Source organism: Amphiura filiformis, chromosome 15 (genome assembly GCF_039555335.1).
Source record: "Amphiura filiformis chromosome 15, Afil_fr2py, whole genome shotgun sequence".
In the NCBI taxonomy this organism is placed as follows: domain Eukaryota; kingdom Metazoa; phylum Echinodermata; class Ophiuroidea; order Amphilepidida; family Amphiuridae; genus Amphiura; species Amphiura filiformis.
This window is the reverse complement of record NC_092642.1, coordinates 37,500,735-37,516,529: the sequence shown is the minus strand read 5'-3', so window position 1 is coordinate 37,516,529 and position 15,795 is coordinate 37,500,735. Positions and strand designations below refer to the sequence as shown.

At 35.3% G+C, this 15,795-nt stretch overlaps 1 protein-coding gene across 1 annotated transcript in view; it reads right to left on the bottom strand.

Moving 5' to 3' along the window:
* Positions 1-5,291, bottom strand: part of LOC140170925 (probable tubulin polyglutamylase ttll-15) — a 43,697-nt gene extending 38,406 nt beyond the window's left edge. The window contains exon 1 of the mRNA XM_072194123.1: positions 5,095-5,291. Coding sequence (XP_072050224.1) covers positions 5,095-5,271 — 177 coding nt within the window. The 5' untranslated portion in view covers positions 5,272-5,291. The remainder of the gene's footprint in view (positions 1-5,094) is intronic.
* Positions 5,292-15,795: the final 10,504 nt, after the last annotated feature.

Below are 15,795 nucleotides of genomic sequence, written 5' to 3'. Positions count from 1 at the left end.
TGTGATTGCATACTTTTCACTGGATATTCTGAAGCCTTGAAGTATTCCAGGAAGAACCAGAGATCCTCTCGTGTCCCTCTTGTCACTACTTTCCATCCTGAGCTGCCACCACTGCAAACCATCGTGCGTAAACATTGGTCAATCATTGAATCCCATTATAGACTTAGAAATATCTTCCCTGAACCTCCGGTTTTGTCTTTCAAAAGACCCCCAAATCTAAAGGACATTTTGGTTCATGCCGAGGTTAACAAGAAGCGTGGTTCTAGAGTTGTCATTGAGGAGAATTTTGGGTGTAAACCATGTGGTAGACCCAGGTGTAAACTCTGCAAGGATATTCAGACCACTGAAACATTCACCAGTAACATCACAAAAAAGACCTATTCGATCCGCCAATCTGTTGATTGTACATCTACTAATGTGGTTTACCTTATTGAATGTGCCTATTGTGGTATCCAATATGTTGGCGAGACCGGTAACGATGCGCGTGAAAGGATGAGAAATCACAGGTCTACCATCAAACATCATGACAAGCATACTGATAAACCAGTTGCTGTGCATTTTTCTCAACATATCAATAGTCTTAAATTAACTGTTATTGAATGTCTTAAGAGCTCTTGAACATAATTTTTTAGAAGTGGCTCTATACCTCAAAAAATAGATTTTTCTGATATTTTGTGCAATGAAGCATGTTAGGGTGTTGACTACTTGTGTGACTAAAAAAAATTCAAAAATCGGCTCGTTGCCATGGAAACGGCCAAAACCCAGATTCTGTCATTTTGGGCCAAATTGGCAGTGAAATTAGTTAAAAAACATGTTATTTCAAGTGTTCGCTGCAACTAAGTCATATAATGCTGGTACATTACATTAAGTTCTTGTGAAAGGACATCTATTCATCTGATGATCAGCATATTTAGAGGTCAATAAGTTATTCTTAAGGGTACGTGCAGAGCCCATCTGCCAGGTGTATTTTCACTTTTTCATAAAATGTCATTTTAGCACCTAAAATATCATCATGAAAATCAACAACCCGGTGTTGCCAGGATTTTGTCCATTCTAGTGTGGGTAGTACAAGCTAGGTACTTTACATTTTAGTAAAAATCAGCTTGGGCAAATGTTACTTCTAAATACAGTGTTGCCAGAAAAACCGGTATTTTTGCAAATTGACATTTTGTCAAATTACGCCTTTTTGTCACAATTTTGTGCATTTTGACAAATATTTTCCTTCAAGGTGAATCCAAACAACACTTTTTCGTCTTTATAAATATCTAAATACTGAAAATTCAAAATTAGTGTTGCCAGAGTTCTTGATAAAACACCCAATATTAGTATTTTACTGATAGTATGATTTGTTGTTGATGGTTTGATTGGGAAATGCTTATTTCTAATTTTCATACATCGAATTTACATAGTATAGATTGTTATATGAATGTTTAAACACCTGAGCACAAAGTAAGTGTTGCCAGAATTCTTGATAAAACACCCAAAATCATAATGCCATGATCCAGTCCTCTCACGCTAAAGTTGACAACGTCAAAATTTGGTTTACTATCATCAATAGCTTGTCCTAAAAGCGTATTCAAATTTTAAAAACCCACGGTTCTAGTATTATCTAGTACAAAATTATAGTCAGGGTAATTATGGGTATTAATTTTGTTCTTTGTTTTCTATTGAATTTTGAACTGGTCACTCAAACCTTACTGGACTGGATCAATAATAATCAAAAATATTGATATCAATTTCAGCAATAATTAAAAATATATAAATATCGTTATCAATAATAAACAAAAATATTATCATCAATATCAAAAATATTAACATCAATAATATCAATAATAATCAAAAATATTAACATCAATATCAATAATTATCAAAAATATTAATATTAATATCAATATAATCAAAAATATTAATATCAAAAATAATCAAAAATATAAATATCAATTTCAAGAATAATCAAGAATATTAATATCAATATCAATAATAATCAAAAAATATCAAAACTATTAATATCGATATCAATATCAATAATAATCAAAAATATTAATATGAATATGAATGATAATCAAAACTATTAATATGAATAATTATCAAAAATATAAATCAATATCAATAATAATCAAAAATATTGATATCAATTTCAGTAATAATTAAAAAAATATAAATATTAATATCAATATCAATTATAATCAAAAATAATGATATCAATTTCAGTAATAATTAAAAAAATATATATATATATCGTTATCAATAATAAACGAAAATATTATCATCAATATCAAAAATAAACAAAAACATTGACATCAATAATATCAATAATAATCAAGAATATTAATATCAATATCAATAATAATCAAAAATATTAATATCCATATCAATAATAATCAAAATATTAATATCTATATCAATAATAATGAGAAATATTAATATCAAAATCAATAATGATCAAATATATTAACATCAATATCAATAAAAATAAAAAATATTAATATCGATATCAATAATCAAAAATATTAATATGAATATGAATAATAATCAAAAATATTAATATCAATATCAATAATAATCAACAATAGTAATACTAATATCAATTTTAAAATATTAAGATTTTGATATTGTTGATATTGATATTAATATTTTTGATTATTATTGATATTAATATTTTGCTTATTATTGATATTAATATTAATATTTTGCTTATTATTGATATTGATATAAATATTTGTGATTGTTATTGATATTGATGTTAATATTTTTGATTATTATTGATATTGATAGTTTTGTTTATTAGTGTTATTGATATTTGTATTAATATTTTTAAATATTATTGATATATTGATGTGAATATTTTTGATTATTATTGATATTAACCCTAGAACTACGAAGTACCACCCCAAGATTTCTTATCCGTCATAAAAAATGCGCGCATTTACGCCCCGACCTAAACTAATCATAGATCCATCCTTGCGCTCATTTTAGTGTAAAAATGTTTACCAGCACCTTACCTGGGGGTAGGACTGGCTGTCAAAGATGACCATAGAGGGGGTGTTGGTGGGGCCACCAATGGTTTCTACAGTAAAATAAATTATTTTCATTTCGCTCATGTAAAATTATTATAAGCTATTGACTTTTTACTTGTTAGTTTGAGGAGAAAATTCGGTCAAATTGCATTTTTGTAGAATTTTAGCCGAAAATCAATTTTGCCAATACTTTTGTAAATAGCTGAAATTTTCCAAATTTGCATGGGCGCCCTCACATTATGACGTCACAGCGACATTATATGAGAGGAATGTTTGTATTTATTGGTATCACTGGGGTAGAGGAGACCCATAGCTATACATTGATTCCAAATATAACGGTATATGACGTTTATAATTGAAAATTAGGGGGTTGCAACCCCCCTTCGTAGTCCGTGTTACAAAAAATGGCTCAGTAGTTCTAGGGTTAATGTTAATATTTTTGATGATTGTTGATAATGATGTTAATATATTTGATATTATTAATATTATTGATGATAGTAAACCAAATTGATGTTAATACTTTTGATTATTATTTATATCGATATTAATAGTTTTGATTTTGGGTGTTTTATCAAGAATTCTGGCAACACTTACTTTGTGCTCAGGTGTTTAAACATTCATATAACAATCTATACTATGTACATTCGATGTATGAAAATTAGAAATAAGCATTTCCTAACCAAACCATCAACACAAAATCACTAAAATGCTAATATTGGGTGTTTTATCAAGAATTCTAGCAACACTAATTTTGAATTTTCAGTGTTTAGATATTTACAAAGACGAAAAAGTGTTGTTTGGATTCACCTTGAAGGAAAATATTTGTCAAAATGCACAAAATTGTGACAAAAGGCGTAATTTGACAAAATGTCAATTTGCAAAAATACCGGTTTTTCTGGCAACACTGTATTTAGAAGTAACATTTGCCCAAGCTGATTTTTATTAAAATGTAAAGTACCTAGCTTGTACTACCCACACTAGAATGGACAAAATCCTGGGAACACCGGGTTGTTGATTTTCATGATGATATTTTAGGTGCTAAAATGACATTTTATGAAAAGTGAAAATACACCTGACAGATGGGCCCTGCACGTACCCTTAAGAATAACTTATTGACCTCTAAATATGCTGATCATCAGATGAATAGATGACCTTTCACAAGATCTGAATGTGATGTACCAGCAATATATGGCTTAGATACAGCGAACACTTGAAATAACATGTTTTTTCACTAATTTCACTGCCAATTTGGCCCAAAATGACAGAATCTGGGTTTTGGCCGTTTCCATGGCAACGAGCCGATTTTTGAATTTTTTTTAGTCACACAAGTAGTCAACACCCTAACATGCATCATTGCACAAAATATCAGAAAAATCTATTTTTTGAGGTATAGAGCCACTTCTAAAAAATTATGTGCAAGAGCTCTTAACACCCAATCAAAATTCCGCCGTTTACACAGAGAACGCTTTTGGATTAACGTTTTGAGGAGTAATCAACCCAGTGGTCTGAATATCCCCCCAGTTGACTAAGATTCTTTTCAATGCATTTTGTCTTTTTGACACCATTTTTTGCTTACTGTGCTCTTTCATTAGGTCTGACACTGTGGTATGTATATTTTGATTTTATATGCATTTCATTTTGTTAGTGGTTTCTCTATGCCTCTGAAAAAGGACAGCTTATGTCCGAAAGCTTAGGCGTGACGTTACGGCTTCTTTACAAGTTCACTGTATATATATATATATTTATGTTGTATTAATTAATGTGTAAATTTTGATGTTTATAAATTGTAAATTGTGTCGCAATTCAGTTTTTTTACTGCTATGACATTTAATAAATATACCTGAAATATAATATAAATATATTGTGTATAGGAAAACGGACAGTAACTGCAGTATGTATTGGTTTAAGCTCTACGTTACAAATCACCATGATATTCATAAGTGAATTCCATGGTTCCTGTGAGACCATTTAAAGCTTCAAAAACACCTTGGGTGATCCAACACATTTTGTCCTGGATTATAGAGTTCTTGAGTAAAGCTCTCTTGGCACGGCATTTTTGTGGTTTAGGCCTACTCACATAGTTCTTGTTCATTTTCCAACTGAAGAGCGGTCGGCCAAATTTGTAGTCTGGTTCGTTGATTGCTGGAAGACTTGTCTCATCATGTAAACATCGATACAAGAGTAATTTCATAGAGATAATGGAAATGATCTCAATACAGATGACCAGAGGTAACAACTTGGCAGAGTTTTTCATGGTGATATTCAGTACATATTACTGTAAGTCTGTATGACCCGAGGTATATTCACTATAAACACGCTGAAAGATATAGGCCTATAATCGAGTATGCACAGTGTATCCAACTATCGCCCCGATATCTCCATGGTAGAAATCGCCATGGTAGGTTGAATCCACAGCCACGAAAGGTCATTTTATTCCGACGCATATAATTAGCAAAGTGACCTGACTAAGGCTACTGACAATAAGCTTGTATACGACATTGCGGTCAATGGTCATACTGCCTCCACAGGCGCACAGTGTCTTCGACCCTATATCTTCATGGCAGGAATCGCCATGGTAGGTTAAATCCACAGCCACGATTAGCCATTTGGTTCAAACCTTTAAAGCTCTTTTAAACTAATAATTAGTCGAGGGACATAACTAAGGCTACTCACAATAGCCGGGTAATCGATCTTGGTTGTGCGTGATTAAGCTTGTATACCCCATTGAGGTCAATGGTCATCGACTTTTATACTGCCTACAGTGAGTGCAGCTGTACTACACGCTGCACGCTGTAGTCCATAACAGGACCAACGCAATATAAAATGGTCAAATTTTGAGTTCAAAGCGCACGGCCAATTTTCAAAGCGCATTCTAGCGACTATCATATCTGTTCAACACGTATTTCCAAGTTTATGAGACCAAATCTGGTTTCTTGAGAAAAAAATCATGACGGGAGATATTCATCATTTTCTAACCCGGTATCAGAAGATTTTCGTCTGATATCAAAATCGTGCATAGCAATTCACGTGTATCGATCCCGTGTATTCATTTTAGTGTCCCTTCTGCACCAAATAATTATTAGCCAGGCGGTGTCGGTGTGAGGCGTAGTGAGTGCAGATTATAGCCTGCGCGCTGTAGTCCATATGCAGGACCAACGCAATATAAAATAAGAATTTTGGTCAGATTTTGAGTTCAAGACTCACGGCCTTTTCTCAAAGCGCAAACTAACGACTATCATATCTGTTCAACACATATTTTCAAGTCATGAGACCAGATCTGGTTTCTTGAGACGAAATCATTTACGGGAGATATTCATCATTTTCTAACCCGGTATCCGAAGATTTTCGTCTGATATCAAAATCGCACAGAGCAATTCACGTGTATCGATCCAGAGGTTGATTCAATGTAATCCCAGCATGCAGTATGTTATTATGTACAATGTAATAAAGGAGCCATTTCAACACCATTTCACATTCAAATTTATGTACAAAATAAGAACCAGTAGTTTTGATGGAATATTCATCGAGACTTTTATGTTTTGAATTGATGATTGGGTACGGGTAATGTTTGTGGATACATTACTACCAAGAAAGTTAAAAAGTCGTGTGTTTTTAAAACAATTTTAGCTATTTTAAATGCTTGGGAAAAGAAGATGGAACCAGCCAAGTTTTCTTGCACATGCATGCATGCAGACACATATAGCTTATCTTGTTGCATAACAACCTTGACCATGCACAGCAGGAGCCCAGTGTGATATTTTCGGAAAATAACCATGTGTTTCTCAAACATGCTGTCATAGTGGCTGCAATATATTCTGGGCATACATTTAAACAACCTCTGGTATCGATCCCGTGTATTCATTTTAGTGTCTCTGCTGATGCTGCACCAAATAATTATTAGCCAGGCGATGTCGGTGTGCTATGTCAAATTAAGCAACAATGGATCATGTTCAAATTCAAGTAAACTGGTTTACGTCATGGAACACGCAGACTGTGACCAACGACCTCTATATATATGTGACATGGATAGCAGGTAGCTTGCGATTTTCCGTTTGCATGTTTTTTTTAAATTTATTGATTTATTTAAGGGAAGTGTAATGACTCGGAGCGTTGACTAAAAATTTAAAAAATGACAAAATTACGAATTGACCACGCAAAAGTCAATGCATGGTATCAGCAGGCTTTTTCCGTGGTTTAAAATTACTCATTTTGAGATTTGGTGTCATATTATATATATATCGGAGGATGTTGAAAATTTCTACCAAATCTATAAATTCCATGCATATATTCATTAACACAAAATTGAACAGGCTAAGGTCATGCGTGTATTAAAATGAACGCGTCAGGGCAATATCTCACCTGTCTTGTTATGTTATTGTTTCTAAAACCAATTACAATGAAACAATTAACAAGGACAGGGCAGAGAAGTGAATACGGACAAAAGTTCTGGAGGTCGATTTTTAAAACTTAATAAAAGATGGGAAAGCAAACAATCGGTCTCGCCATCGGTCATTATTATGACGGTGTTTGGATGATATTGATACATGTAATTCAGCAAATATTATTTAATAATTAACTTAACAAAATCGTTCAAACTTTTGTTCCTATTTTATGCAAAATTGAATAGGCTATGGTTGTGTAAAATGAACGTAAAGTAACAACTCACTGGTCATCATGGTCATTTCGAGTTATTGTTGCTAAAACCATGACCGTGATACAAGGACAGAAAATATTTAACCGATAATAACGTTTTTATCTTTTCATAATCCTACATAACAATCATCGGGAATAATAGACGGCTTTTGCAAGCAGCATGATCTTGCTCTAGATATCTACAACAATATTTCATCCTCTCGATCTTCCTCTCAATCATCACATTGTTGTCATCTTCCCTGACCTATCATGCCTAGATAGAATAAAATGCCAAAATGGACCAAAATGAGGATAATAATTGTGGTCTACACCGAAGGAAGTTGCACCTTACCACTTTTGGTCAATTTTATCCCAGTATTTCGAGTCGGGCAACTTTGTATTGAATATCAGCAAATAATTGATGTTCGTTTTACGGGGGTCCTCTCGCTATTCCGAAGCTGATATTGATCTTCATCTCTGTTCATGGTGGCGCCCCTTCTCTTCCTGATCTCTATAGCCTCCTTGACCCAACGTTTATATCTGTCTTGCTCCGTGCCTATGACCTCTGCCTCCCCCCAACCGATGACATGATTCCTCTCTGCAACGTGATCTGTGATTGCCGATTTATGAGCTTTTATGGATGGTTGTAATTAGCGATTCTTTCCTGCTTGCTCTGGTGACTGTTTTTCCAAGTTCTTTTTCTGCTTCCGTGCGGTGCTCATCTAGTCGAGTACCAAATTTCCTTCCCGTCTCTCCCACGTATGAGAGCCTTATGAGAGATCGCAGTTCAAGCAAGGAATGTTGTATATGGCTTGAGTAGTATTAAGCGGATCGCGTTTATCCTTCGGATGCACCAGCTGTTTCCTAAGGGTGCTGTGTGGCCGCATAGCAGTGGAGATGTTGTAGGATTTCATAACTCTCGACACTCTTTCACGGACGCCTTTGACATATGGCAGGACAACCATCCCTAAATTTGCTCTTTGTCTGTTCTTCTGTACTCTTGGTGGATTTCTTGGGTTTGACTGCCTGCATCTGGTCTTTCACCTGTTTAAATGTCCAATCAGGATAACCACACACTTTCAGCGCTTCCTGGACCTTCTCTTCTTCTGCGCTCTTATCTCCCTCTTCGGTTATAATGCGTTCTTATGACACCCATTGTTTTGGTGCAGTGGGTGGTGGGACTGGAAACTCAGGTACTGGTCATTATGGGTTGGCTTGCGGTAAACGAGCTTGACCGTACCGTCTTCCTTTCTGACTATGAGGGTATCCAGAAATGGGATGGTTCCTTCCGACTCTTCCTCATAGGTGAACTTTATGGAGTCTGATTTATCAGTTTTGTTGATGTGGTCTGTTAGCTGTTGTACCGTGTTTCTCTACCCCACCCCGAGGATGTCATCCACATAATCTTAGCCACAATTTTGGCTTGCAATCCAGGGGAGCCGTAGTAATAGCTTGTTGTTCTAGAGCTTCCATAAAGATATTAGCCGCAATCGGTGATACTGGGCTTCCCATCGCGGTCCAAACAACTGTCGGTAAATCTTCCCTCTGAAGGTGAAATAGGTGGTGGTCAGAATAAAATCCAGAAGTTTCACCACATCCTCACTAGTCAAGTTGAAACCTGTTTCTTTGTTGTATACTCTCAACAAGCTTTCTTTTTCCAGTCTGTGTTTCACTATGTCTAGGACCTGATCAATATAGGAGTGTTTGTAAACAAACTGACAACATCATGTGAAAGGAAAACGGCAAAGGTACAACCAACGTTGTTTGTTTGGGAAACAAGTAAAATGACAGACTAGTACAATAGTGATTTTCATCACCCAAATGTACATGAAGTAAGCTGACAAGTTCGTGGGCTCTGGAATTACCAGTTCAAGGCTCATCGAACTTTGCTTATTTTGTGCAAAAAACAACAAGGATGTTTGGTTTACAAAACTGCTTATAGAACAGTGATGAAAATCACATGTTCATATGCAGTTTTGTATTACCATTGATCCTTGTTGTTTTTGCAGGTTTAGCAAAGTTGTGAGCCTTGAATTGGTAATTCAGAGCCATCGAACTTTGTTACTTCCTATGAAAACTACATTTGCTGGTTTTGCCCCTAAACTGCATATTGTCTAGTCTGTATTTTACTTGTTTCCCCACATCAAGTTGGTGTACCTTGCTCGTTTTCCTTTCTGTTGTTTATATTCAAGGTATCCTCTTGTATCATTTATTGATCCTTGATGTGTTTTGTGTCCTCGTCCGTTGGATTCACCATTACCCACTTTTTTTAACATCATGTGAATTGAGTATCTCGTCTTCTTCAATGACCAACTCAGCCAGTTCTTCTATGTTTAGAATTTTTAACATGATGCTGTGTATTTCCAACCAAACCACCCAAGATATCAGCCAGCCATCTAGAAGTGCTGTACCCAATGGTCGCCGTATAATCCACAATAGGACGCAGCGGGGTGTTAGGCTTATGTATTTTGGGGTACAATACAACCTAGGCACATTCTCGGCCGTCGGGTAAAGATCTTTATATTTTCTTTCTGTGATCTTACCTTCCATCTTCAAATCGGAAAGGATGGACACAAGTTTGCGTTTGTATTTTGGCGTCGGGTCATCTGGTAGCTCTTCATTTGTTTTCTTATCGCTTAACATGGATGTTACTTGCTCGTCATATTTATCCTTGTCTAACACGACAGTGGATTTTCCCTTGTCCGCCGGCAAGATTATAATATCTTCCGCTTGTTTCAGTTCTTTTATGACCTTCCTTTCTTCTTTGGTAACATTTTGCTCTGGTACTTTTGAAGCCGGGTTTTGAAGACTTCAACGTGCTCGCTACTTTTGCTCTTAGTTGGATTCTATCATCCTGATGTAGGTGTTTACATGCCAACTCGGTAGCCAATACAAATTCTTCCGCACATATCGGTTGGGGGAGGCAGAGGTCATAGGCACGGAGCAAGACAGATATAAACGTTGGGTCAAGGAGGCTATAGAGATCAGGAAGAGAAGGGGCGCCACCATGAACAGAGATGAAGGTCAATATCAGCTTTCTCACATTTTTGATGTACTGCTACATCCTGTGAAAAATCCATCAAAACATCCAACAGGGAAAAAATCAACTGGCAACACAGTCAACAAGTCAATCACCAAGAAATCGATAGGTGATTGGATGACCAGTATAGGCCTACACCACATTTCGCCATATTGCATTTTAGAAACGCTTGCTGTTAGAATAAGAAAATTTTTAATTGTAATTATTGCGCAGGTCACGGCGACCCTGTGACCTTTCCGGAAAAAGCCGAGTGACAGGTTTTTCAAATAAATATTTTCTGTGTAAAAACTGTACCATCAGATAGGTAATGGAATATATGAATATTAACTGTACATCTATCACAACAATTTTTGATAACAACTTGCGTCACAATTGATCTAGTATAGAAGGTAGAGAATTTATTTCAATCCAATGACGTAGAAAAACATAGATCGCTGAGCTCGAGCTGGTACGTTGCCGTTTCATTGACAATCACACACTGAATAAGCCATTATGAAATGAAGGGACCTAACAAAATCAGCATCAAATATAACTAAAATGGAAACTGAATTTACTCTAGCATGTATGGATTAATAAAAATAAATAAATTACTTGTTTTAGCATATTCAACTTTACTGTGTACAATTTTTTTATCAAAAAATTGCTGAATAATAAAGGCAAGCACGCTCCTAAATCTAGTTCATTCGCCCGTTGCCATGCAGCGCTACAGGAACGGCGACTGAAGGCGAAATTTCGTAAAGTGGTAGAGTTGTTTAGCGTGGCAACACTGATGAAATACCAGATTCAGGCGTGTTTGCCTTTATAATTCAGCAATTTTGTGATAAAGACAATGGTATACTGGGAAATTTAATGCGTTTTAATACATGATTTGTTCAACTTTGTGATCTATACAGCACCCAAACCGGGACCCAAACCTGCTTCACAGATTCGGCGAGCAGGGTACTCTATCCTTTCTACCTCATTGTTTCAATCTTATATTCGCCATTTTTTTTTTGGAATTAAGTGAAAATTAATTTTGTAAAAATTGTATTTTTTAATGTAATTTTCACATTAGACCCGACAAAAGATTACCGTTTTGTTGTTATGATAATCTAATCTTTTGATTTCGTAAATAAAATTAGGGGTCTAATGTGGATTTAGGATGCAAACTGGAACAATCCAATGCCTTGTCAAAAGCATTTGCTTCAAAATGGAGTTCGGATGCACTTCGTAATACAACTTCCGCCACTACGGGAAAGCACATGCACAGCAGAGCACGTGGCCGATATCAAAATCGATTTTATGTATTGTGTATGTAGACCTATTCATAGGACCCTCGTATTAATTATCTCTATGCGCTTGAGAATTCAACAATATAAATAATGGTAGCTTTATTATAAATACACATTAATGTTTTAAGCAGATAAAATTCCAAAATATGATGTAGTAATGAAGTTGCGATTTATTAATATTATATGTTTAAATTTTCACGATGACACTATCAAGTCCTTCGTGGTCGAGCGGTATAAGGCGCTGGTCGTATGGTATACGTGATAGCCAAAGCGTTGGGCAGTGAGTTCGAACCCCGCCTCTGCCAAACTTTAAAAAAAGTGAAATTAAAATTTACTTTTTAAAAATTTCATATTGGGGAAATGTGACTGGGAGAATTTATGTATGGCGTGGAGTGGTGTGGTATAGGCCTACAGTTCACAGTAGCAGTCTTCATTCAGTGTTGATAAAGATAACCGAGTGGTTATCGAAACGTACACAGTAAGTGCAATTTATTGGATCAGAAATAAGTACCTTTTGATTGATGATATCATGTCTACTGAACTCAGAAAATGTTGCTGATGGGCATTTGAAATTATGGTGTCCCGCCATGCTGACATAGTTATGTTGGTCATTTTCAGTGTATAAACAACATAATTTTGTTGAAACTGGGACTTCTGATATTGATTTAACACTGCAAACAGTGTTTAATGTTATGTTTTAATATTTCCTGGCTATTGGGCTATTCCAGATAAAACATGCACCCCCCCTATAGAGGGCAACGGAAATCCAGATTTTTTGGTGGTCTTTGGGGCTCGGAATTCCAGCCTATTCTACTTATGCTGTTCCAAATTCCAGCCTATTTTGCCTATGCTTGGCGCAAAATTTCCAGATTTTTCCACCGTTTTGTTAGTCTGAAGGCATAGAGGGTTTTGGAATTCCAGGTTTATTGTGTTTATCCTTGGTTGGATTTCCAGACTTTTTTGCCTCTGGTCAACAAAATTTCCAGATTTTTCCACCATTTTGTTAGTCTGAAGGCATAGAGGGTTTTGGAATTCCAGGTTTATTGTGTTTATCCTTGGTTGGATTTCCAGACTTTTTTGCCTCTGGTCAACAAAATACTCCACATTTTTGTCCATTGAGGTGCTGGAATTCCAGATCGTTTTATTGATAATTTGTCGGGATTTCCAGCCTTTTGTGCAATCAGGAATTCCATTCTCTTCCAGTTCAATGCAATTTGTCATTATGTATACGCATATGTATGTTGGGGGGTCTCCCATCCCCCACAAGTTGGTGGTGGGTACTAGTTATAATCATCATGATTGACAGCCCAAGTGATGACCATGACAACCAACTTTCTTGTTGAGTTAGTCTGTGTTACAGACCGTGTACCTATATTATTCATAGGGAGAGAAACTACTGGGAACCACACACTCTCGGAAACCATGTTTAGCTTCAATATGCCAAAAGTTTTCGCGCGCTTCACACGCATTTGTAACATTAACTGATTTTGTCGCCAAAAGGTGCCCCCTTAAAATTTGTCTTGCCCCTCCCCCACTGAAAAAGTGCTGGCTACGCCACTGAAGCCATTCGAGTGACAATCATGTTGCCTTGCCCACAGGACCATCTAAAGGTAAATCCGGCCATATACCAGGTCATGATATGATAATTCACATTTTAGGCTATTCCAGTTGAAAGGCATACACCCTGTATGGAATACATTACTATATTCTCTCACACAGGGGGTGTAGATTTCAAATGAAGTCAACCCCCCCACCCCCAAAAAAACGGTTGCCCTGAAAATAAGCTGTTTCTTTACTCAATGAAAGTTTAAACAGCTTAAAGCAAGTGCACTACCTTAATGAAAACAAGTTCACAGAAAGCAAGCGCACTTCGCGAGGGTTTTATTTTCGCTGATTTCGCAAATGGAGTTCCATCCACGAAATTAACACCTCGCGTATATATATAATAATGTATTGCAAGACATAGCATCGCAAAAATAACAATTGCAAAAATGTCTCTGTAACTCCAAATCGCGAAAATAACTGTACGCGAAAATTACCACTTATAAACAGTAATTACCAGGAGCAGAGAAACTCTCTGGTTGGAGTGATGAGGTTCAACAAAAGTCAATACTATTACGTAATTGTTTGTTCATGATACATTGCACACACAGATAGTGCACACACACACATGGATTGGTCATAAACCTCGCTTCCATCCATGCAGTACAAAATGTAGCCCTGTGTTATCTGTTTACAAATTTACTCTGTGCTTTTAGAATATTTTAGGATAGCAGATTTGGGTGCTACCGTAGCTGAGGGAAAATATTATTCTGTGTATTAAAGACAAATCAACCCATCGTTGCTTGGGGTTTTAATAACAGGTTTAATTTCAGGGATTGATTGATTTTCAATGATGGACTTTAGATACAAATTTTAAGTTTAGCATCAGTTTTTGTTAATATTTAGTTAAGTTTTATAAAATGTTGCAAAATTAATAAATTAAAAAAATAACTATTAAATAGTATCAAAGGCTACGAAAAAACCCTTCTCTATGGGCCCAACCGACCCGGAATTTGTGTTTTTGACTGAATTAAAAAAACCCCGTTTATTTAGGAGAAGGGGTATTAACGTTTGGACAGTATTTATTGTGGGACATTAGAGCACATCAGACATATCGAATTGCATTTTGAATACGAAGAATGTCCTTCTGATATCAAATAATTTTGATTTTGTGAAATTCGCAATGCAATACACATTTTATGGCAAATCGTTCAAAATTGATATAAACTTTATAAATCTGATGATTTATATTTGAAGTGTATGTAGGTGGGATGAAAAGCCGACGATCAATTGAAAATTTTGACCTTTCGTATTTGAAGATATGGATTTTTTTTTCGAAAAACACCAAAAAAAAATTAGGTCCTTTTTCAACTGATCGTCGGCTTTTCCTCCCAGCTACATACACTTTAAGAATATATCATTAAATTTATAAAATTTACTTCGAGGACTGTTATATCTCAAAATGTAAAAAATATCAAATTTTATTAATTTGTCATAAAATTTGTATTATATCGTAATTTTCATAAAATGAAAATTATTTGATATCAGAAAGACATTCTTCGTATTCAGACTGCAATTCGATATGTCTGATGTGCTCTCATGTCCCACAAAAATACTGTCAAAACGCTCATTCCAGTTCCCTTAAATCATAGAAAATATGTTTGTGAAAAATTCACCAGTGATATTTTAGTGTAATTTCAAGATAGCTCTCTCTGGAAAAACAAGTACAAAAACACCCAACCCTACTTGAAGTTGAAAGGTCCGCCCGTATAATAGTGGGTTTTTAGTCTTTTTGTCGCCAAAATACTTTTAGATTAATAAATAACATGACACCAAAAACAGAAATTTTGACAACTTTAATAGTTTTTTCTGATCATGTAAATTTTGACCAAAGTATCAGCATATGATATAGCGAGATTACACATAAATATAAAATTTGAAAGAGGGACTCTAAATATACATTTAAAAATCCAAAACCATAAATCAAGAAGTGCATATTATTATTATTATTAAAAATAATTTATATTTAAATGATGTTCCTCGCCTAAAAAATCCGGACATTGAGTTTTTTTACATGTTTTGCATTTGGAAAATGTTCCATTACAAACCAAATGTCAGACGAATTCATCTCTATGGATTGTCTGACTCTGAGTTGATAACATACTAGCTAATTCTTTGAATGGAACAAAATGCAATCAAAATACATGTGAAGATGAGCTCATCTTCTCTGATGTTATGTAAAATAGGCTTGTCCGGATTTTTTGGGTGGGCAGTGTATATGAAATAAATAAAT